The sequence below is a fragment of the Nerophis ophidion genome, linkage group LG06, assembly GCF_033978795.1.
Source record: "Nerophis ophidion isolate RoL-2023_Sa linkage group LG06, RoL_Noph_v1.0, whole genome shotgun sequence".
NCBI lineage: Eukaryota > Metazoa > Chordata > Actinopteri > Syngnathiformes > Syngnathidae > Nerophis > Nerophis ophidion.
The window spans coordinates 12,340,781-12,366,814 of record NC_084616.1 but is presented as its reverse complement, the minus strand read 5'-3'; the positions used below and the strand labels follow the sequence as shown (position 1 = coordinate 12,366,814).

Genomic DNA, 26,034 nt, shown 5'->3' with positions numbered 1-26,034 from the left:
AATACGGTACATCTATAAAAAGGCTTTGTAAAAATAAGGGTTTTTAAGCCTTTTTTTAAAAGCATCCACCGTCTGTGGTACCCTCAGGTGGTCAGGGAGAGCGTTCCACGAACTGGGAGCGGCGGAGCAGAAAGCCCGGTCCCCCATAGTTCGTAACTTTGTCCTCGGAGGTTGGAGGAAAGTTAGCCCGTTTGGAGCGGAGGTGTCGTGTGGAGGATTTCGGGGCGAGTAGTTCTTTGAGGTAGAGGGGGGCATTTCCATGGAGGCACTGGCGGGTTAGTAGGGAGACTTAATATTCCATCCTGAGTGGAACAGGAAGCCAGGGAAGGGATTTGAGAGTTGGTGTGATAAGGTCAAATTTCCGCACTCTCATAAGGATCCTAGCAGCACTATTCTGTATGTATTGCAGCTTCTGAATGTTCTTGCTGGGGATCCCGACAAGAAGTGCGTTGCAGTAGTCGAGCCCGGTCTTTATGCTGCAGTCTTGATTATCTCCAGGTGTGCTGATTGCAGATTGCCTGCGGCTTTGTCGTTGCGGGTTCAACACTCTGGACCTTGACGTCCAGGCCGCGACATACATAGCGGACAATAACTGATAGTCTGCTTTGCCAGTCCAAATGCATTTGTCGCAATCCACGACGGCCAGGTAATACAAAGCACACGCTGCCTTGTTTTAAATCAAGTCCACGGGGAGCTCGCATTCTCGTGGTCTCTCCTTCGACAAATGGAGAAAGTTTTTAAGTAGGAACAAAGCTGAACCGGCCGGAAATTGCAAAGTTCTCTTGCCGTCTGAGAAGTGTTGTATCCCAAATAGCTGCAATCGCTTTCTCTGAAGGTATTCATGTGTGATTTCCACAAGGGTCTGTACATGTAGAACAGGGGTCGGGAACCTTTTTGGCTGAGAGAGCCATGAAAGCCAAATATTTAAAAATGTATTCCCGTGAGAGCCATATAATATTTTTTAACACTGAATACAACTAAATGTGTGCATTTTTAAGTAAGACCAACATGTTTAGAGTATAATAAATCCCTTATTCGTTTTAATAACATTCTTATTCTGAAGTTAACCAATAATAAATCAAATACTTCTTACCATTAATGCGACTTCTTGAACAAGTCTGGTAGAAAACAGATGGATGGAGAAAATGCATGAGAATGTTTTGTATTTTGAACATTATTTTTTAGCTCTGTGCTTACTAAAGGAATTATTCATAATTATCGTGTTAAACCAGGGGTGTCCAAACTTTTTCCACTGAGGGCCGCACACTGAAAAATCATAGCAAGCAGGGGTCATTTTCATAATTTTTATTTTAAAAACCAATACAATATATGTATAAAAAATATACATTTAGGCCTCCACTCAGTTATGATGCCGGGGACCCCAAGGGGTTTTGATAAAAAAAAATATAAAAAATGTGTCATTATTCAGTATTATAATTTTTATTATTACGCAAGTTTTAATTCTCTACAATCAACATTAGAAAAAAAAATGGAAAAAACACAAAATATGCAATATTTTCACCCAATAACTTTTTTAGGTGGGATATTTGAGATTATATAATAATTGGAGCCTTAATTTTGGATTTTGATTCATTATTATTTTTTTTAGCAATGCCACTTAAAAACAAATCACACTAAAATAATTGAGGATCCAAAATTGTCCTACTTATTAAAGTGTTAAAAAATAAATCATACTTTTTTTTTCACTGTTTACTTTTAGCACAATAATCTCGAGATCAACTTCAGATATATCCGTCAATTTTAAGTTTTATTGGTGTTTATGTTTTGTTTGTTTGTTTTAGGCCCTTCTTTAAAAAAAAAAAAAAGCTCAGTTTTTTTATATGGTAAAACACAAAATATGCAACATTTTTCCTCAAAAATATCTCAAAGTGGAATATTTAATGTGATGTAATTGAAGTCTTGTATAGGTCAATAATTCAAAATGACATTGATTTTGATTCATTATTCTTTTTTAAAGAAAGAAACAGCCTGCATGGCAGCTTCGTGTTATAAGAGTAAGCAGTGCAGCAATTTCTTGTTACATTCCACCTGTTTGCTCTTTTATACCACTTTTTATGTTTTTAAATTGTATTCTTAAAATGTGCCGTTGGGCCGTTAAAAAAATGACACGCGGGCCGCACTTTGGATAGCTCTTTGTTAAGCAATGTCAGCTAAGATTTATCTGAGAGCCAGATGAAGTCATCAAAAGAGCCACATCTGGCTCTAGAGCCATAGGTTCCCTACCCCTGTTATAGAAGGAGAAACAAGAGATTCAACAATTACACGGCTGACTTACCCGTGTAAAAATTTGTCCGAGGAGGTGGGGTTTAGTGTGGCTGAAACGGGGCTTAGGCTAAATAATTATTCGTTTAAGGCAGGGTTCACCCAACCTTTTTTCTACCGGGGACCAGTTTAAAGTATGCATTGTTTTCACGGACCGGCTTTCTACTTGCGGCAGATAAAAACAGCAAAAATATGAGCATGAAAAATTTGCCTTTGGCTACAATCTGGCGCATTAACATTTTATATGTCCGTTAATGTGCATTGTCCAATGGATTAGAACAGGGGTGTCCAAACTTTTTCCACTGAGGGCCGCACACTGAAAAATCAAAGCAAGCGGGGGCCATTTTGATATATGTATATATTTTTAAATATATATATATGGGGTATCGGACTGTCTTATTGTGGCGGTCAATTCCCTGTACGATCAGTGCCAGAGCTTGGTCCGCATTGCCAGCAGCAAGTCGAACACGTTTCCAGTGAGGGTTGGACTCCGCCAAGGCTGTCCTTTGTCACCGATTCTGTTCATAACTTTTATGGACAGAATTTCTAGGCGCAGTCAAGGCGTTGAGGGGTTCCGGTTTGGTAACCGCAGGATTAGGTCTCTGCTTTTTGCAGATGATGTGGTCCTGATGGCTTCATCTGACCGGGATCTTCAGCTCTCGCTGGATCGGTTCGCAGCCGAGTGTGAAGCGACCGGAATGAGAATCAGCACCTCCAAGTCCGAGTCCATGGTTCTCGCCCGGAAAAGGGTGGAGTGCCATATCCGGGTTGGGGAGGAGACCCTGCCCCAAGTGGAGGAGTTCAAATACCTTGGAGTCTTGTTCACGAGTGAGGGAAGAGTGGATCGTGAGATCGACAGGCGGATCGGTGCGGCGTCTTCAGTAATGCGGACGTTGTACCGATCCGTTGTGGTGAAGAAGGAGCTGAGCCGGAAGGCAAAGCTCTCAATTTACCGGTCGATCTACGTTCCCATCCTCACCTATGGTCATGAGCTTTGGGTCATGACCGAAAGGATAAGATCACGGGTACAAGCGGCCGAAATGAGTTTCCTCCGTCGGGCGGCGGATCTCTCCCTTAGAGATAGGGTGAGAAGCTCTGCCATCCGGGAGGAACTCAAAGTAAAGCCGCTGCTCCTTCACATCGAGAGGAGCCAGATGAGGTGGTTCGGGCATCTGGTCAGGATGCCACCCGAACGCCTCCCTAGGGAGGTGTTTAGGGCACGTCCAACCGGTAGGAGGCCACGGGGAAGACCCAGGACACGTTGGGAAGACTATGTCTCCCGGTTGGCCTGGGAACGCCTCGGGATCCCCCGGGAAGAGCTAGACGAAGTGGCTGGGGAGAGGGAAGTCTGGGTTTCCCTGCTTAGGCTGTTGCCCCCGCGACCCGACCTCGGATAAGCGGAAGATGATGGATGGATGGATGGATATTTTTTAAAACAATACTATATACTGTATGTATAAAAAATATACATTTAGGCCTCCACTTAGGCTTGATCCCAGGGACGCCAAAGGTTTTTGGTCAAAAACATATTAAAAAGGTGTCATTATTCAATATTATTATTTGTATTATTATTCAAGTTTTAAAACTCTAGATCAGGGGTCGAGAACCTTTTTGGCTGAGAGAGCAATGAAAGCCAAATATTTTAAAATGTATTTCCGTGAGAGCCATAAAATATGTTTTAACACTGAATACAACTAAATGTGTGCATTTTTAATTAAGACCAACATGTTTAGAGTATAATAAGTCTCTTATTCTTTTTAATAACATTGTTATTCTGAAGCTAACCAATAATAAATAAAAAACTTATTACACTTCTTACCATTAACGCGACTTCTTGAACAAGTGCGGTAGAAAACGGATGGATAGATTAAAATGCATGACAATGTTTTATATTTTGAACGTTATTTTTAGCACTGTCATTACTAGCGGAATTAATCATAATTATCGTGTTAAGCAATGTCAACTAAGATTTATCTGAGAGCCAGATGTAGTCATCAAAAGAGCCACATCTGGCTCCCAAGCCATAGGTTCCCTACCCCTGCTCTAGGTCAAGATTAGGTCCATCTGTCAGTATAACGTTTTTAAATATTTAAGTTGTATGCTCTTTTTGTCAAAGAAAACACTGTTTTTAATGGAAAAAAACACAAAATATGCAATATTTTCACCCAATATTATTTCAAGTGGAATATTTGAGATTATATAATAACTGGAGCCTTAAAAATGCCAATAACTCATAACAACATTGATTTTAATTCATTATTATTTTTTAAGCAATGACACTTAAAAACAAATCACACTAAAATTATATTGGGATCAAAAAGGGTCCTTTAAAAACATAAATTATATATATTTTTTTTACCGTTTACTTTTAACACAATAATCTCAAGATCAACTTCAGATATATCCGTCAATTATAAGTGAAGTGAATTATATTTATATAGCGCTTTTCTCTAGTGACTCAAAGCGCTTTACATAGTGAAACCCAATATCTAAGTTACATTTAAACCAGTGTGGGTGGCACTGGGAGCAGGTGGGTAAAGTGTCTTGCCCAAGGACACAACGGTAGTGACTAGGATGGCGGAAGCAGGAATCGAACCTGCAACCCTCAAGTTGCTGGCACGGCCGCTCTACCAACCGAGCTATGCCGCCCATAGCGACATAAGTTGTAATGTTGGTTATGTTTTTTGTTTGTTTGTTTTAGGCCCTTCTTTAAATAAAAAAAACAGCTCAATTTTGTATACAGCAAACACAAAATATGCAACATTTCCCCCCCAAAAATATCTCAAAGTGGAATATTTAATGTGACCTTATTGGAGCCATGAATAGGTCAATAATTCTTAACGACATTTTTTATTGTTCATTATTATTTTTTAAAGACAGAAACAGCCTGCATGGCAGTTTTGTTTTATTAACATTTTATTGTTACATTCCACCTGTTTGCCATTAAAAAATGACCTGCGGGCCGCACTTTGGACACCCCTGGACTAGAACAACAGAGTTGTATCAACAAGCTTATTAGTTTGTTTAGTGCAGGGGTGCCCACACTTTTTCTGCAGGCGAGCTACTTTTCAATTGACCAACTCGAGGGGATCTACCTCATTTATATATATCATTTATATTTATTTATTTATGAAAGAGACATTTTTGTAAACAAGTTAAATGTGTTTAATGATAATACAAGCATGTGTAACACATATAGATGTCTTTCTTTCACAAAGACAGGAATATAAGTTGGTGTATTACCTGATTCTGATGACTTGCATTGATTGGAATCAGACAGTAATGATGATAACGCCCACATTTTCAAATGGAGGAGAAAAAAAAGTTGTCCTTTCTGTACAATACCACATGAAAGTAGTTGGTTTTTGGCATCTAATTCATCCAGCTTCCATACACTTTTCAAGAAAAACATTGGCGGCAAATTCCGTAGCTTGCTTGATTGACATTCACGGCACCCGAGGGTCTTGTGAGATGACGCTGGCTGCTGCCAGTTCATTATTATGAAAAAATGACAGAGAGGAAGGCGAGAAACACTTTTTATTTCAACAGACTCTCGCGCCGTACCTTCCGTCAAAACTTTAAAGGCCGACTGCACATTTCCTATCTTCACAATAAAAGCCCTGCTTCATGCTGCCTGCGCTAACTAAATACAGAGTCTCGGAAAGCTGACGTGCACAAGTGATGTGCACGTCAGCTTTCTGAGGGATCGCTTGTGCACGGCAGTTTTCCGAGACTCTGTATTTAGTTAGCGCAGGCAGCATGAAGCAGGGCTTTTATTGTGAAGATAGGAAATGTGCAGTCGGCCTTTAGAGTTTTGACGGAAGGTACGGCGTGAGAGTCTGTTGAAATCAAAAGTGTTTCTCGCCTTTCTCTCGGTCATATTTTAATAATAATGATCTTGCAGCAGCCAGCGTCATCTCACAAGACCCTCCGGTACCGTGAATGTCATTTAAGTGACGTCTTGGTGAAGATTGATGATCACTAATTTTTAGGTCTATTTTTTTTAAAAGCCTGGCTGGAGATCGACTGACACACCCCCTGCGGTCGACTGGTAGCTTGCGATCGACGTAATGGGCACCCCTGGTTTAGTGGGACAGGTGAAAGTTAAGTCGGAAAAAATGCTGTAGTTTATAAATTAATTCATGTTTCAAATGCGCCCCGGACCGTTGGTTGGGGACCACTGGTTTAAGGGGTTAAACGACTTAGTGTAGACATGGCCTTAATGTGTGACTCAAATGAAATAATTAACGAAAATAAACAGTTATTTTCCCTATAACTAGAAAATATACTTTTCAAATAAATTTGACAAATGTTTATTTTTAGATTTAGACTTTCTTACGTCGACAAAATACTTTATTCTTGTAAACATTACACCCCAAAAATGGCTTCCTTTTTTTTCGTACAAAAAATATACAAGTTTCTCGTAATTGACTTTTCCTTTTTTCCCCCAATCAACAACTTTATTTTCAGAAAAAATGTTTCCTGAATAAGAACAGAAGACAAATTTATCCGCCCCCCCAAATCACAGAAATCATCAATCAATCAATCCATGTTTACTTATATAGTTCTAAATCACGAGTGTCTCAAAGGGCTGCACAAGCCACAATAAAATCCTCGGCTCAGATCCCACATCAGGGCAAGGAAAAACTCAACCCAGTTGGATGACAATGAGAAACCTTGGAGAGATGCTTTAGGTGGGGCTGAAAGTCTGTAAACCAAACCCCATGTAGGGGGGTCATCCTCACCCAGAAGATTTTCTTGTGATCTTCACATACAAATATCAACCAGCCAACTGACTAACCAATCAATGAACAAATGAACCAACCAACCCGTTTCTAATAAACTAACCGACCAAATAACTTGAAAAACCAACCGGAAATCCACTCCCCAAAGTACCCACCCAATAGGCCAAACTCACTTTCTTTGGTAACATTCTTACTCGATTGTGTAAAAATTCTCAACTTACTAACTGGCTAACAGTTCACTATGTACGTAACTAACCAACAACATAACCTGCATATCAACAATCAGTTAAATCAACCAGCCAACTGACTAACCAATCAATGAACAAATCAACCAACCAACCATAATAGGCAGGTTTTAAACAACATACTTAACTCACCTATTGTAACTAACTAACTGACCAACTAACATAAAATCTAATCACTAACATGTTGTAAAGAGGCATTATGTGATGTAACATATTGCAATTGTCTATAAAGGTTCAAAATCAACCAACCAACCAACCACTAATCAACCCTCCAAAGGAACCACACAACCGACCAACTAACTTTTAATAACATTCTCACTAGACTAACAACTACTTACCTACCAAAATAACGAATAAACTAACTGGTATGTATACTCCACACCTATGTTTCCCGGATGGAAACAATACACACGATAAACTAACAAGCAACCAAGGGCAACTATCCAACCAAGATAACCAATCGTTCAACAATGAAAAGCTCCCAGCTAACCATTTTTCAATTGCCAACAACAACCAACTGAATGATTAACAAACCAACTAACTGACAATGCAACAAAATAATCAGCAAAACTAAACCACTAATCAACTCTCCAAAGGAACCACCTAACCGACCAACTAACTGTCTTTAGTAACATTCTCACTAGACTGGAAATATTGAAGATCTTTGCTCCTTCTCAACTCTGTGGTAATACTCTTTTCACAAAATACAACCAATAGTACGTTAATGTTAAATCTTACTTGGGAACATTAATCCCCCGATTCCTATTTTCTACAGTCCGCTCATTTGAGAATGTAAACGCTGACCACCAGCCCGGCATCTTTGTTTTTTACCTGTCAACTGTCAGTTTAGGCTGCTCATCACCACTTCAAGATGGCGGCTCAATTTCTCGCGTCACACCAGCCAATGCTGCGTCTATTTATAAGTTGTCTATGGTTATAACGTAATTGCAAACATGGCAATCTGATCATTCACTGCAGTTTGCTACCTTATTCATACTTTTGTCAATCGATTTTTTTTTTAAGCAGGGTTGCATGAGGTACCTACACATAACGTTACGTTAGTCAATGTATCACACACAGTAACCTAACATTAGACACAGCATATTTTAGCCACCTACAAAAAGACAAACATAGTCAAATAAAGGTCAGTTAAAGTGTATACTATATTAAGAACATGTGTACATATTGCATAAGGCCCTGACATCTAAAAAGTACAATTCTGTTCATCGTTAAGTTCATGTATTAGTTATGTTTTTCATGTGTACGCACACATAAACACACATACAGTATGAGATGAGATCAATGAGATAAGGTAAGAACAGGATAGAAACTGCTGTGACACTAGTTCCAACGCAATATGCCGTGAAAAATACAATGTTAACACTTTTGTGCAAACGAATACAGTTGCACTTGTGTTTATTCTGTAAAGGAATGAGTTAAATGTTTAAAACGACTGGTTAATAGTACTATTACGAAGTGCAATGTGGGCACAATTTTTTTTCCCTGCGATTTCAAATGCACTTATTTTAATAAATAAATACAGCGTTTTAGAAGCATACACAATATATGTATGTACATTAGTCGGTGGTTAAAAGGACTTGAAAGGACTCGAAACTCAAAATGCAGGACTTGAGACTTTCCAGTCTTGACTTTGGACTCGACTCGGGACTTGCCTGTCTTGACTCGGGACTTGAGGGCAAAGACTTGTGACTTGCAAAACAATGACTTGGTCCCACCTTTGTTGTTTTCTACCTGTCAACTGTCAGTTTAGGCTGCTCGCCGGCTCCTCATCACCACTTCAAGATGGAGGCCCAATTTCTCGCATCACACCTGCCAATGCTGCGTCTACTTATAAGACGTCTATGGTTATAACGTCATTGCAAACACGACAATCTGTTGCGTCCACTGCAGTTCGCTACCTTATTCATACTTTTTGTCGAGTAATTTTTTTTTAATCATGGTTGCATGAGGTGCCTACACATAACGTTACATTAGTCAATGTATGGCACACAGTGACGTAACGTTAGACGGCATCTAACGGGTGTTTGTGTGCAAAGCGCATTTAAAAAAATGTAAAATCTCCTGTGCGAAAGTTGCTACATTTGTAGAGTTTCGCAAAGTTCTAATGCCAAAAAGCAGAAGTACGGCTTTTTTAACCGACAGCCGTGTGTTGATTAAAATTTTATTTGTGGATATTTGCAGTGTTGGAAGCCATCGACATGCCCACGGGAAGGTCACTGTGAAAGTGGCTCCTTACTCACAGTAACTCACCGCGTGGTGGTGGTGGTGGTTGTGGGGGTTTACCACTGATCTAACGCACAGACTTTATTTATTCTATGAAAACATAATATATATTTTAAAACATCCCCGCGTGCGCCGGAGGAATACGGTCTCAAAAAGAAACTCTCCTAACAGGTGCTGCAATATTCATGTGTGCTGGAGCCTGGCGCTGGCAGGCACAAACAACCTCGTATAAAAAATTTTTTTAAAACGCAATAACGTCCGCAACCCCGCAACGGACAGGAAGAGGAAGTCTGGCAGCAAAGGAGCACACGGGTACTCCGGTGTTCCAGTAGAAGAGGTCAAACTCAGGACAAGCAGACTTTAGATGTTTGACCGCTTATGTCGACAACCGCTTATGTCGTGTCAGGCAGCCGGTCCGGGGAGGTCGACGTAAGCAGGTTCCACTTTACCAGGTGGAACCCACAATATTAGGTACAAAAAGCACAATCTAATGACGTCCAATACAAGAACCTTGTTATTAGTTCTAACTTTACCGTGACTAACCAGCAGTTTTGCTTTTAAAAAGTAAAACTTGTAGACACTCGGCTTCAAAACCTCAGCCTTCCCGGTAAGGTCTATTCAGGTGTACTGGAGACGAGGCTACGCCGGATAGTCGAACCTCGGATTCAGGAGGAACAGTGTGGTTTTCGTCCTGGTCATGGAACTTTGGACCAGCTCTATACTCTCGGCAGGGTTCTTGAGGGTGCATGGGAGTTTGCCCAACCAGTCTACATGTGCTTTGTGGACTTGGAGAAGGCATTCGACCGTGTCCCTCGGGAAGTCCTGTGGGGAGTGCTCAGAGAGTATGGGGTACCGGACTGTCTGATTGTGACGTATTTCAATTGTATATGGAGGTTCAAAATTAACCAACCAACCACTAATCAACCCTCCAAAGGAACCACCCAACCGACCAACTAACTTTTAATAACATTCTCACTAGACTAACAACTACTTACCTACCAAAACAACAAATGAACTAACTTGTATGTATACTCCACACCTATGTTTCCCGGACGGATACAATACACACGATGAACTAACAAGCAATCAACGAGCAACTATCTAACCAAGATAACCAATAGATCAACTATAAAAAGCTCCCAGCTAACCATTTTTCAACGGTTAGATAGTTGCCTAAACCCTAACAGACAAAGCAACAAAATAATCAGGAAAACTAAACCACTAATCAACTCTCCAAAGAAACCACCTAACTGACCAACTAACTGTCTTTAGTAACATTCTCACTAGACTGTGCAGAAATTCCAAATATGCTAACTGCCCAACAATTAACTAATTAAGTACATAACTAACCAACAACATAAACTGCCAATTAACAGTCTGTTAACCCAACCAGCCAACAAATTAACCAAACAAATAACTATACAGGCAATGTTTTAACATACCAACGTAACAACTAACTAACTAACTAAGATAACCAATCGATCAACTATGATAAGCTACCTGCTAACCATTTTTTCATTGCCAACTGATTTTCAAGGGAAAAGTTGATTTTCAAGGTAAAAACGGATTTTCAAGGTAAAAGTTAATTTTTTAAGGTAAAAGTTGATTTTCAAGGTAAAAACTGATTTTCAAGGTAAAAACTGATTTTTAAGGTAAAAGTTGATTTTCAAGGTAGACAGAGTTTCAAGGTAGACACTGATTTTCAAGATAAAAACTGATTTTCAAGGTAAAAGTTGATTTTCAAGGTAAAAACTGATTTCAAGGTAAAAGTAGATTTTTAAGGTAAACACTGATTTTCAAGGTAAAAACTGATTTCAAGGTAAAAGTTGATTTTCAAGGTGGACAGACTTTCAAGGTAAAGACTGATTTTTAAGGTAAAAACTGATTTCAAGGTAAAAGTTGATTTTCAAGGTAAAAACTGATTTTCAAGGTAACAACGGATTTTCAAGGTGAAAGTTGATTTTCAAGGTAAAAACTGATTTACAAGGAAAAAAATGATTTTTGAGAATAACATTTTATTTTAAGGTAAAAACTGATTTTCAAGATAAAAGTTGATTTTCAAGGTAAAAACTGATTTTCAAGGTAAAAACTAATTTTCAAGGTAATAGTTGATTTTCAAGGTAAAAACTGATCGAGATAAACGTTGATTTTCAAGGTAAAAACAAATTTTTAAGGTAAAAGTTGATTTTCAAGGTAAAAACTGATTTTATTGGTAAACGTTAATTTTCAAGGTAAAAACGGATTTTCAAAGTAAAAACGGATTTTCAAGGTGAAAGTTGATTTTCAAGGTAAAAACTGATTTACCAGGTAAAAAATTATTTTTGAAGATGACATTTTATTTTATGGTAAAAACTGATTTTCAAGATAAAAGTTGATTTTCAAGGTAAAAACTAATTTTCAAGGTAATAGTTGATATTCAAGATTAAAACTGATCGAGATAAACGTTGATTTTCAAGGTAAAAGTTGATTTTCAAGAAAAAAAATGATTTTCAAGGTAAAAGTTGATTTTCAAGATAAAAGTTGATTTTCAAGGTAAAAACTGATTTTCTCAGTAAACGTCAACTGAATAACAAACAAACCAACAATCCGACAAAGCAAGAAAATAATCAGCAAAACTAAACGATCAATTAAACCAGTTATCTTACGAGACAACTTGGAGTAACCAACTATTCAAAGCAACTAACTACAGTTTTCATGCACTCTTTTAAGTAACTTTCTTTATTTAAGAACAAACTAACAACTACTTACCTACCAAAATAACTAATAATCTGTCTAGTTTATTAGTTATTCAACCCAGTCTTGGGTTGAATTTCAAAGATACGATTTAAGAAGTGTTGGCCAAAAATGTGGAATGTGACTGTGGATGAACGCCGTCAGAATGACGACGGTGGCGATAGATGTCACACGACACACGGTGTGACGAACGTGTGAGACTGCTAATGATGGCGGTGATGATTGACAGGTACGTTCCCACGGAGGAGGACGTGGAGATGTACCAGTCCTACAAAGGAGTGGTGAGCGAGCTGCACATCGTGGACCAGTACATGATGGAGGTAGAACGCCACTTACCATCTGACCTCAACATCCTTTGTGCATGTGTGGCGCCAACACAAACATCCCACAATGTCTTTAGTGACGCCAAACGTGAGGAGGTTTAATATTCAAGACGAGGGCGAGGGAATCTTCCCCGCAGGCAAATGTGACCTGTGACGAGCCGCAGGCTGTCAGCGCCAATAAAACATTCCAATCGCTGCCGCATTTAAAGCAAACATGGGAATATTCCACAAAGACCCAGTGCTTTAAAATAAAAGATTAGAAGGTGGAACATCCTGCTAAAGCTGGAGCATGTAATTGATGATGGGGGATGAACAGCAGGCTGGCTTTTTCATATAAATCCTCAATTTTTGGGGCTTCCTCGCTATTATTAGTGGATTTTACGGCTGCATTAACGTGACAACAACCCAGAAAAACAGGAAACGTTCATTTATAAAAAAACAAGTTTTATCGTTTACAAGCCAGGTCAAAAGTAGGGATGCAGACCGTTCACATTTGAACCGATACGGTACCAATTCCTGGTACATGTGGAATGGATAGCAGTACCCACAAACCAGTTTTCAGTGTGTTAATAATTGTTTTGTTTTATTACAATAAATTCAATTTTTTGCTACATTGAAAAATGACCGAGTTCTGATAACTGCTCTCTAGTTTTTATATCTTTTCGTTGTTGTTGTTGCGTCCTTAAAAGTGTTAATGATGTAAGTAATGTACTAGGAATTAGGGTTCTCCCCATACCAATATTTTGGCATAAACTTTCAAAATTACAGTGGACCACAAAAAAAATGTTTATTATTGGCTTTTTTTTAACAAAAAAAATCTCTGGATACATGAAACGTATGTTTATTATTGCAATCAAAGAATAATTTTGCCATTAAATAAAATAGTGAACATACTAGACAACATGTCTTTTAGAAGTAAGTCAACAAAAAAAGGCTACTAATTAGTCTGCTGACATATAACATATTGTGTCATTTGTCATTCTATTAATTTGTCAAAAATACGAGGGACATTTTCCCTCCATTTTCTACCGCTTGTCCCTTTCCGGGCCGAGGGGGGGGGCTGGAGCTTATCCCAGTTGCATTCAGGCGGAAGGCGGGTCTCATTTTTATAGCCTTTGGTGAAATTTGTCCTCTGCATTTGACCCATCCCCTTGTTCAACCCCTGGGAGGTAATGGGAGCAGTGAGCAGCAGCGGTGGCCGCGCCCGGGAATCATTTTTGGTGATTTAACCCCCAATTCCAACTCTTGATGCTGAGTGCCAAGCAGGGAGGTAACCGGTCCCATTTTTTGAGTCTTTGGTGAAATTTGTCCTCTGCATTTGACCCATTCCCTTGTTCACCCTCCTGGGAGGTGAGAGGAGCAGTGAGCAGCAGCAGTGGCCGCGCCTGTTGCATGTCTTTGGCGGTGTGAGTGAAGCCGCAGTACCCGGAGGGAACCCACGCAGTCAGGGGGGCGAACATGCAAACTCCACACAGAAAGATCCCGAGCCCGGGATGGAACTCAGGACCTTAGTATTGTGAGGCACATGCACTAAACCCCGGTACACTGTGCTGCCTATTTTTGTTTATAATAAATTCAAATTTTTTGCAACATTTAAAAATTACCTGGTTCTGATAACTGTGGTCCAGTTTTTATGTCTTTTTTTGTTGTGAGTTTGAAACCCCGGCCGAGTCGTATCAAAGACTATAAAAATGTGAGCCATTGAATCCCTGCTTGGCACTCGGCATCAAGAGTTGGAATTGGGGGTTAAAATCACCAAAAATTATTCCTGGGCGTGGCCACTGCTGCTGCTCACTGCTCCCCTCACCTCCCAAGGTTTGAAAAAGGGGATGTGTCAAATGCAGAGGACAAATTTCACCAACGAATCTAAAAATAGGACCCCGTTACCTCCCTGCTTGGCACTCAGCATCAAGGGTTGGGTTTGGGGGTGTTAAATCACCAAAAATTATTCCTGGGCGTGGCCACTGCTGCTGCTCACTGCTCCCCTCACCTCCCAAGGGTTGAAAAAGGGGATGTGTCAAATGCAGAGGACTAATTTCACCAAATAATCTAAAGAAGGGACCCCTTTACCTCCCTGCTTGGCACTCAGCATCAAGGGTTGGAATTGGGGGTTAAATCACCAAAATATATTCCTGGGCGTGGCCACCGCTGCTGCTCACTGCTCCCATTACCTCCCAGGGGGGTGAACAAGGGGATGGGTCAAATGCAGAGGACAAATTTCACCAAACAATCTAAAAGTGGGACCCCTTTACCTCCCTGCTTGGCACTCAGCATCAAGAGTTGGAATTGGGGGTTGAATCACAAAAAATTCTTCCTGGGTGCGGCCACAGCTGCTGCTCACTGCTCCCCTCACCTCCCAGGGGGGTGAACAAGGGGATGGGTCAAATGCAGAGGACGAATTTCACCGAAGACTCTAAAAGTAGGACCCCGTTACCTCCCTGCTTGGCACTCAGCATCAAGGGTTGGAATTGGGGGTAAAATCACCAAAAATGATTCCCGGGCGTGACTACCCCTGCTGCTCACTGCTCCCCTCACCTCCCAGGAGGGTGAACAAGGGGATGGGTCACATGCAGAGGACAAATTTCACCAACAAATCTAAAAATAGGACACCGTTACCTCCCTGCTTGGCACTCAGCATCAAAGGTTGGAATTGGGGGTGTTAAATCACCAAACATTATTCCTGGGTGCGGCCACTGCTGCTGCTCACTGCTCCCCTCACCTCCCAAGGGTTGAAAACGGGGATGTGTCAAATGCAGAGGACTAATTTCACCAAAGAATCTAAAAAAGGGACCCCGTTACCTCCCTGCTTGGCACTCAGCATCAAGGGTTGGAATTGGGGATTAAATCACCAAAAATTATTCCTGGGGGTGGCCACTGCTGCTGTTCACTGCTCCCCTCACCTCCCAAGGTTTGAAAAAGGGGATGTGTCAAATGCAGAGGACAAATGTCACTAACAAATCTAAAAATAGGGCCCTGTTACCTCCCTGCTTGGCACTCAGCATCAAGGGTTGGGTTTGGGGGTGTTAAATCACCAAAAATTATTCCTGGGAGTGGCCACTGCTGCTGCTCACTGCTCCCCTCACCTCCCAAGGTTTGAAAAAGGGGATGGGTCAAATGCAGAGGACAAATTTCACCAACGAATCTAAAAATAGGGCCCTGTTACCTCCCTGCTTGGCACTCAGCATCAAGGGTTGGAATTGGGGATTAAATCACCAAAAATTATTCCTGGGTGCGGCCACAGCTGCTGCTGCTCACTGCTCCCCTCACCTCCCAGGGGGGTGAACAAGGGGATGGGTCAAATGCAGAGGACAAATTTCACCAAAGACTCTAAAAGTGGGACCCGTAGTCTCCCTGCTTGGCACTCAGCATCAAGGGTTGGAATTGGGGGTTAAATCATCAAAAATGATTCCCGGGCGCGGCCACCGCCGCTGCTCACTGCTCCCCTCACCTCCCAGGAGGGTGAACAAGGGGATGTGTCAAATGCAGAGGACAAATTTCACCACACCTAGTGTGTGTGTGACAATCATTGGTCACTTTAACTTGTTGCGTCCTTTAAAGTGTTAATAATGTAAATAATGTACTAGGAATCTGGGTTGTCCCGATACCAATATTTTGGTAGAAACTTTCAAATTACACAAACAATTAAATATCATTCTGACTGGATAAAACCTCTATAACCTAAAAACAACAGCATTAGAAGGAGCATATTATGACATAAAGAGAATATGAATACTTTAATCATTATTTATGATCATGACTTGTGGTGATGTTAGGCCTGCAGAGAAGGCCTCGCTGGCCCCTGACGGCCACACCGCTGCAACTCGTGTTATCAGTTATCGACATACCTGACATTCCTGTGGTTTGTTGCAGATGTGCGACATCCCGTACTTGGGCACACAGCTGGACCTGCTGCTGACCCTCAGAGAGCTTCCCACCAGCATGAGTGACCTGCAGCCTGTAAGTGCAGCAACACCTACAAAAAAAAGGAAAAAAAAGCCAATTCTTAGTCGTTGAGTGTGCCTAAAAGCTCCTTCTATTAATGCATTTTGATTTTGATGCTTTTTTTTTTTTGTTCCAAACGCCAACGCTTTTAAGGCGACGCTTGATTTGATGAGTGAGGACAAAGATGCTCTTAATCAAGTCGAGCTCGGGCTTTTTATTACTTACCGCGAGGAAATGCACAGTTAACATCCGCCGGGAAGTCTTCATAAAGACAGATAAAGCAAGGTAAATAAATATAGTTGTGTTTTTTTTTTTGTAGCTAGAGTGATCCTCACTCTAGCTACAAAAAAAAAAAACATGATTAGCCTTCTGTCTTTATAGTGCAGGGGTAGGGAACCTATGGCTCTTTTGATGACTGCATTTGGCTCTCGGATAAATCTTAGCTGACATTGCTTAATATGATAAGTAATGAATGATTCCACTTGTAATCACAGTGTTAAAAATAATGTTCAAAATATAAAACATTCTCATGCATTTTTAATCCATCCATCGGTTTTCTACCGCACCCGTTCAAGAATTTGCGTTAATGCTAAGAAGTTATTTATTTATTCTTGGTTAGTGTGGGGTTTGCCCTCCTGGGGTTTGTCAGACCACCAAGGACCGACATGAGAGCCTGTTTCAGGGTTACAATATTGTTTCATTTTTCAATAAGTCTCTCAGTTGCTTTCCGGCAATTGTATTTTTCTCTTTTGTTTTCGCTCGCGCTCTGGCTCCAGCCCCACCCCCGTCTCTCCTCCTGGCTGCTGCTTATAACAGAGCGACAGGTGATTAGATAACAAGGCCCAGGTGGGCCATCTACGCACCTGTCGCTGATTTCGAGGCCGGTCCTGGCACACCCCAGTTTGCTGCAGGCCAGCAGGCCACGCCCCCTCCACAGTTAGCTCGAGAATAACAATGTTATTACAAAGAATATGAGACCTATTATACTCTAGAAATGTGGGTCTTACTTAAAAATGCACGTTTAGTTTTGTTCAGTGTAAAAAAAAGATATTATATGGCTCTTACGGAAATACATTTTAAAATATTTGGCTTTTTGGCTCTCTCAGGCAAAAAGGTTCCCGACCCCTGTTATAGAGGATCTTTGCTTATTGGCTTTAAACGTTGCAGGCTAGCTCGTCTTCTTTTTAAGTTAAAGTTGAAGTACCAATGATTGTCACACACACACTGGCTGTGGCAAAATTATTCTCTGCATTTGAACCAACACCTTTGGAGCAGTGAGCAGCAGCGGTGGCCACGCCCGGGAATAATTTTTGGTGATTTTACCCCCAATCCCAACCCTTGTTGCTGTGTGTCAAGCAGGGAGGTAATGGGTCCCATTTTTGTAGTCTTTGGTATGACTCGACCTACCGATCTCAGGGCGGACACTCTAATAACCACTGAGTAGGTTTTCTTTTCTGACTTGTCTTTCGTGCACCTTCTGACAACAGAGAAGAACCAAAGGTGTCAGGTTTGTACCTGACAGTTTGGTCTATGTCAGGGGTAGGGAACCTATGGCTCTAGAGCCAGATGTGGCTCTTTTGATGACTGCATCCGGCTCTCGGATAAATCTGAGCTAACACTGCTTAACACAATAAATAATGACTAATTCCACTTGTAATCAAAAATAACGTTCAAAATATTAAACATGCTCATGCATTTGAATCCATCCATCCTTCTTTCTACCGCACTTGTTCAAGAAATTGCATGATTTATTAATTATTGTTTTTTTTAGGGCTTGCCCTTTTGGGGGTTCTTCAGACCACCAAGCACCGACATGAGAGCCGGTTTCAGGGTTACGACATTTTTTTATTTTTCAATAAGTCTCTCAGTTGCTTTCCAGCAATTGTCTTTTTCTCTTTCGTTTTCGCTCGCGCTCTGGCTCCAGCCCCAGCCCCAACCCCGTCTCTCCTCCTGGCTGCTGCTTATAACAGAGCGACAGGTGATTAGATAACAAGGCCCAGGTGGGCCGTCTACGCACCTGTCGCTGATTTCGAGGCCGGTCCTGGCACACCCCGCTTCGCACCTCTCCACAGTTAGCTTCAGAATATCAACGTTATTACAAAGAATACGAGACCTATTATACTCTAGTAATGTTGGTCTTACTTAAAAATGCACGCGTTTAGTTGTGTTCAGTGTTGAAAAAAAAAATGATATGGCTCTCAGGGAAATACATTTTAAAATATTTGGATTCTTGGCTCTCTCAGCCAAAAAGGTTCCCGACCCCTGGTGTATGTCTTAGTTTTTCCTTTGCGTTTGATTTTGTTTCCTGTCAGCACTCTTATTTTGGTTCTGTTTCCTGTTTGTCTCCCTGAGTGCTGTGTCCCCTCAGCTGTGGCTGATTGGCACCTGGCCACACCTGGTGTCAATCAGCCAGTCAACTATTTAAATAAATGATAAATGGGTTGTAATTGTATAGCGCTTTTCTACCTTCAAGGTATTCAAAGCGCTTTGACACTACTTCCACATTCACACACTGATAGAGTCAGTGCTGGATTATTGCCGTGTCTATGTCACCACTACCTGTCATTGTCGACATCTTTACAGCTACTACTTGTCGTGCTACTACTTTGTCGCTGTCGTCGTAACGGTAAGCTGTTCTTGTTAGCTATTTGTAGTTTGCTTTCTCCTAGCTATTTTGTCTCGTGTTTAAATTGTATCCATTAGCTGTTTCCAGTTTTTCTGTTTGCTGGTTCCTGTTTTCAGTTTTGGCTATACCTAGTTCCTGGTTTGTGTTCTTTTCGTTATTTTTGACGATGAAATAACGTTTTCCCGCACAATGCCTGCCGCCTTCTCTGCATCTCGGGGTTCGTCAACAACACACTGCGACAGTAGATTCGATATTTGGGTTGAAAAATGTCATAAATTCAATCCAATCCACTGTATCTATATAGCATATCTAAACAACATACGAAAGATTGTATATTACAAAGTTGTTTTGTTCCCATAAAATATCCGATTTACTTGTGATTTTGAAGCAAGTTAGCCATTAAATTGTAAAAATGGCAATAGATTTTAGAGTAAAAAAAAACAACCCAAATAGAAACATGGTTCTCAGTCGCCAGAATATTACTGTTAAAAAAAACAATTGTAGCGTGAAGTGAATTATATTTATATAGCGCTTTTCTCTAGTGACTCAAAGCTCTTTACATAGTGAAACCCAATATCTAAGTTACATTTAAACCAGTGTGGGTGGCACTGGGAGCAGGTGGGTAAATTGTCTTGCCCAAGGACACAACGGCAGTGACTAGGATGGCGGAAGCGGGAATCGAACTTGCAACCCTCAAGTTGCTGGCACGGCCACTCTACCAACCAATTTTCTATTCCCAGTAATACATCGTTAAAACAACAACAGCCATACGTTTTAGGGTAAAAAAAAATTGGCCGCTCTCTTGCCAGAATTTCAGCATAAAAAAACGGTGGTACCTTTTTTTTGCTGGAAAAAAGACACCATACATTCTAAGATGAGCTGCCAGTCTACAGATATGTCTGTAAAAAAAAAATGTACAGTGCTCAAATGCATAGGCGATTGTGTAATCATATCATGAGGCCAATCCTTGTACATTTATGTTCATACATTATTCATGGTATGGCTCTCTGAGGGCAGCCATAGTGCGATGTGGCCCTCAACGAAAAGGAGTTTGACACCCATGATTTACAGCAAATTCAACCGGCTGTGTCTCTAAGTAATGTTGCAGTTTTCAAGGCCGGCAATTTTCATCGCCAACTATGCGTGCTTATCTGCTAGAAAAGTGCTTGAAAGTACAGCCAGGGTCCTGATTTTTGAAAAATGTGAAAACCACATTGGACATATACATGCTACTGATTAGCGTCACACCTCCGAAAAACAATATTACGTTGCAATCAAACAGCTGGTGTGTAATAAGTGCAGTACTTACAGTATGAACACTATGTATTTTATGTATTTGTACCTTGTTTTTACTGTTGTACCTCGTTTTTGTACTGTTGTACCTCGTTTTTGTACTGTTGTACCTCGTTGTTAGTGTTGTCCCTCGTTTTTGTACTGTTGTACCTCGTTTTTGTACTGTTGTACCTCGTTTTTACTGTTGTCCCTCGTTTTTGTACTGTTGTACCTCGCTTTTAATGTTGTACCTCGTTTTTACTGTTGTACCTCGTTTTTGTACTGTTGTCCCTCGTTTTTACTGTTGTACCTCGTTTTTTTTACCGTTGTACCTCGTTTTTGTACTGTTGTACCTTGTTTTTACTGTTGTACCTCATGATTTCTGTTGTACCTTGTTTTTACTGTTGTACCTTGTTTTTACTGTTGTACCTCGTTTTTACTGTTGTCCCTCGTTTTTACTGTTGTACTTCGTTTTTTCTGTTGTACCTCGTTTTTGTACTGTTGTACCTCGTTTTTACTGTTGTACCTCGTTTTTACTGTTGTACCTTGTTTTTACTGCTGTACCTCATTTTTACTGTTGTACCTCGTTTTTACTGTTGTACCTCGTTTTTGTACTGTTGTACCTCGTTTTTACTGTTGTACCTCATTTTTTCTGTTGTACCTCGTTTTTACTGTTGTACCTTGTTTTTACTGCTGTACCTCATTTTTACTGTTGTACCTCGTTTTTACTGTTGTACCTCGTTTTTACTGCTGTACCTAATTTTTACTGTTGTACCTTGTTTTTACTGTTGTACCTAATTTTTTCTGTTGTACCTTGTTTTTACTGTTGTACCTCGTTTTTACTGTTGTACCTCGTTTTTTTACTGTTGTACCTCGTTTTTACTGTTGTACCTTGTTTTTACTGTTGTACCTCGTTTTTGTACTGTTGTACCTTGTTTTTACAGTTGTACATCATTTTTTCTGTTGTACCTTGTTTTTACTGTTGTACCTTGTTTTACTGTTGTACCTCATTTTTACTGCTGTACCTCATTTTTGTACTGTTGTACCTCGTTTTTACTGTTGTACCTTGTTTTTACTGTTGTACCTCATTTTTGTACTGTTGTACCTCGTTTTTACTGTTGTACCTTGTTTTTACTGTTGTACCTCGTTTTTACAGTTGTACATCATTTTTTCTGTTGTACCTTGTTTTTACTGTTGTACCTTGTTTTTACTGTTGTACCTCGTTTTTACTGCTGTACCTCATTTTTGTACTGTTGTACCTCATTTTTACTGTTGTACCTTGTTTTTACTGTTGTACCTCGTTTTTGTACTGTTGTACCTCGTTTTACTGTTGTACCTCGTTTTTACTGTTGTACCTCGTTTTTGTACTGTTGTACCTTGTTTTTACTGTTGTAGCTCGTTTTTGTACTGTTGTACCTCGTTTTTACAGTTGTACATCATTTTTTCTGTTGTACCTTGTTTTTACTGTTGTACCTTGTTTTTACTGTTGTACCTCGTTTTTACTGTTGTACCTCGTTTTTACTGTTGTACCTTTTTTTTACTGTTGTACCTCGTTTTTACTGTTGTACCTCATTTTTGTACTGTTGTACCTTGTTTTTACTGTTGTACCTCGTTTTGTACTGTTGTACCTCATTTTTACTGTTGTACCTCATTTTTTCTGGTGTACCTTGTTTTTACTGTTGTACCTCGTTTTTACTGCTGTACCTCATTTTTACTGTTGTACCTCGTTTTTACTGTTGTACCTTGTTTTTTACTGTAGTACCTTGTTTTTACTGTTGTACCTCGTTTTTGTACTGTTGTACCTCGTTTTTACTGTTGTACCTCGTTTTTGTACTGTTGTACCTTGTTTTTACTGTTGTACCTCGTTTTTGTACTGTTGTACCTCGTTTTTACTGTTGTACCTCATTTTTACTGTTGTACCTAATTTTTTCTGGTGTACCTTGTTTTTACTGTTGTACCTCGTTTTTACTGCTGTACCTCATTTTTACTGTTTTACCTCGTTTTTACTGTTGTACCTTGTTTTTTTACTGTTGTACCTCGTTTTTACTGTTGTACCTCGTTTTTACTGTTGTACCTCATTTTTGTACTGTTGTACCTTGTTTTTACTGTTGTACCTCGTTTTTACCGTTGCACCTTGTTTTTTTACTGTTGTACCTCGTTTTTACTGTTGTACCTCATTGTTGTACTGTTGTACCTTGTTTTTACTGTTGTACCTCGTTTTTGTACTGTTGTACCTCGTTTTTACAGTTGTACATCATTTTTTCTGTTGTATCTTGTTTTTACTGTTGTACCTTGTTTTTACTGTTGTACCTCGTTTTTACTGTTGCACCTCATTTTTGTACTGTTGTACCTTGTTTTTACTGTTGTACCTCGTTTTTGTACTGTTGTACCTCGTTTTTACTGTTGTACCTCGTTTTTACTGTTGTACCTCATTTTTTCTGGTGTACCTTGTTTTTACTGTTGTACCTCGTTTTTACTGCTGTGCCTCATTTTTACTGTTGTACCTTGTTTTTTTACTGTTGTACCTCGTTTTTACTGTTGTACCTCGTTTTTGTACTGTTGTACCTTGTTTTTACTGTAGTACCTCGTTTTTGTACTGTTGTACCTCGTTTTTACTGTTGTACCTCGTTTTCACTGTTGTACCTCGTTTTTGTACTGTTGTACCTCGTTTTTACTGTTGTACCTCGTTTTTGTACTGTTGAACCTCGTTTTTACTGTTGTACCTCGTTTTCACTGTTATACCTCGTTTTTGTACTGTTGTACCTCGTTTTTACTGTTGTACCTAATTTTTACTGTAGTACCTCATTTTTACTGTTGTACCTTGTTTTTACTGTTGTACCTCGTTTTCTTTACTGTTGTACCTTGTTTTTACTGTTGTACCTCATTTTCACTGTTATACCTCGTTTTTACTGTTGTACCTCGTTTTTGTACTGTTGTACCTTGTTTTTACTGTTGTACCTAGTTTTTGTACTGTTGTACCTTGTTTTTACTGTTGTACCTCATTTTTGTACTGTTGTACCTCGTTTTTACTGTTGTACCTCGTTTTTACTGTTGTACCTAATTTTTTCTGGTGTACCTTGTTTTTACTGTGGTACCTCGTTTTTACTGCTGTACCTCATTTTTACTGTTTTACCTCGTTTTTACTGTTGTATCTCGTTTTTTTACTGTTGTACCTCGTTTTTACTGTTGTACCTCGTTTTTACTGTTGTACCTCATTTTTGTACTGTTGTACCTTGTTTTTACTGTTGTACCTTGTTTTTACCGTTGCACCTTGTTTTTTTTACTGTTGTACCTCGTTTTTACGGTTGTACCTCATTGTTGTACTGTTGTACCTTGTTTTTACTGTTGTACCTCGTTTTTGTACTGTTGTACCTCGTTTTTACAGTTGTACATCATTTTTTCTGTTGTATCTTGTTTTTACTGTTGTACCTTGTTTTTACTGTTGTACCTCGTTTTTACTGTTGTACCTCATTTTTGTACTGTTGTACCTCGTTTTTACTGTTGTACCTCGTTTTTACTGTTGCACCTCATTTTTTCTGGTGTACCTTGTTTTTACTGTTGTACCTCGTTTTTACTGCTGTGCCTCATTTTTACTGTTGTACCTCGTTTTTACTGTTGTACCTTGTTTTTTTACTGTTGTACCTCGTTTTTACTGTTGTACCTCGTTTTTGTACTGTTGTACCTTGTTTTTACTGTTGTACCTCGTTTTTGTACTGTTGTACCTCGTTTTTACTGTTGTACCTCGTTTTTGTACTGTTGAACCTCGTTTTTACTGTTGTACCTCGTTTTCACTGTTATACCTCGTTTTTGTACTGTTGTACCTCGTTTTTACTGTTGTACCTAATTTTTACTGTAGTACCTCATTTTTACTGTTGTACCTTGTTTTTACTGTTGTACCTCGTTTTCTTTACTGTTGTACCTTGTTTTTACTGTTGTACCTCATTTTCACTGTTATACCTCGTTTTTACTGTGATGAGGTGGCGACTTGTCCAGGGTGTACGCCGCCTTCCACCCGATTGTAGCTGAGATATGCGCCAACGCCCCCCGCGACCTCAAAAGGGAATAAACGGTAGAAAATCGATGGATGGATACCTCGTTTTTACTGTTGAACCTTGTTTTTAATGACTACAACTGCAAATCAAATTGCCCCTGGGGGACAAGAAAGATTTTCTAAGTCTAAGTCTAAGTCCATATCACGGTCTCCCTCCACAACAATTCTTGGTGTTGTTTACTAGAGACATATTGCAGTCTACACCTATCTCTTATGTGTGACTGCCGTCTACTGGTCACACTTATCATATCACCATTAACCAAACAAAATAGCTTTGAGGTCTATAAGCACAACCACAATTATTCCATATATCAAGGCGCACTGGAGAGTTTTGAGAAAACGAAAGGATTTTTAAGTGCGGGAAAATACGGTACTCAGCGCTTTGACTCTATTTCAACATTCACCCGTTCACACACTGATGGCAGAGGCTGCCATGCAAGGCCCTAAACACCACCCGTCAGGAGCAAGGGTGAAGTCCGGCACGGCCGCTCCACCAAACGAGACACGCCGCTTCCAACTTGTCCGATGGAAGGTTTTAAAATACAAACCCCGTTTCCAAATGAGTTGGGAAATTGTGTTAGATGTAAACATAAACAGAATACAATGATTTGCAAATCTTTTTCAACCCATATCCAATTGAATGCACTACAAAGACAACATATTTGATGATCAAACTCATAAACTTTATTTTTTTTTTGCAAATAATCATTAACTTAGAATTTCATGGCTGCAACATGTGCCAAAGTAGTTGGGAAAGGGCATGTTCACCACTGTGTTGCATCACCTTTTCTTTTAACAACACTCAATAAACGTTTGGGAACTGAGGAAACTAACTGTTGAAGCTTTGAAAGTGGAATTCTTTCCCATTCTTGTTTTATGTAGAGCTTCAGTCGTTCAACAGTCCGGGGTCTCCGCTGTCATATTTTACGCTTCATAATGCGTGGCGTATTTTCAATGGGAGACAGGTCTGGATTGCAGGCGGGCCAGGAAAGTACCCGCACTCTTTTTTTACAAAGCCACGCTGTTGTAACACTTGTCTTGCTGAAATAAGCAGGGGCGTCGATGATAACGTTGCTTGGATGACAACATGTGTTGTTCCAAAACCTGTATGGACCATTCAGCATTAATGGTGCCTTCACAGATGTGTAAGTTACCCATGCCTTGGGCACTAATGCACCCCCATACCATCACACATGCTGGCTTTTGAACTTTGCGCCTATAACAATCCGAATGGTTATTTTCCTCTTTGTTCTGGAGGACACCACGTCCACAGTTTCCAAATATAATTTGAAATGTGGACTCGTCAGACCACAGAACACCTTTGCACTTTGCATCAGTCCATCATAGGTGAGCTCGGGCCCAGCCAAGCCGGCGGCGTTTCAGGATATTGTTGATAAAAGGGACGACGTAGAGCAGTGGCAGAGTGGCCGTGCACAACCCAAGGGGCCCTGGTTCAATTCCCACCTAGTACCAACCTCGTCACCTCCGTTGTGTCCTGAGCAAGACACTTCACCCTTGCTTCTGATGGGTGCTGGTTAGCGCCTTGCATGGCAGCTCCCTCCATCAGTGT

General features: G+C 40.2%; 1 protein-coding gene across 2 annotated transcripts in view; it reads left to right on the top strand.

Annotated features, from left to right (window-relative positions):
• LOC133554208 (uncharacterized) overlaps positions 1 to 26,034 on the top strand; it is a 67,029-nt gene that overhangs the window by 25,960 nt on the left and 15,035 nt on the right. For both annotated transcript variants that reach the window (XM_061902677.1, XM_061902676.1), the window contains exons 10-11: positions 12,480 to 12,570; positions 16,444 to 16,530. In XM_061902677.1, the coding sequence (XP_061758661.1) occupies positions 12,480 to 12,570; positions 16,444 to 16,530 (178 nt within the window). The remainder of the gene's footprint in view (positions 1 to 12,479; positions 12,571 to 16,443; positions 16,531 to 26,034) is intronic.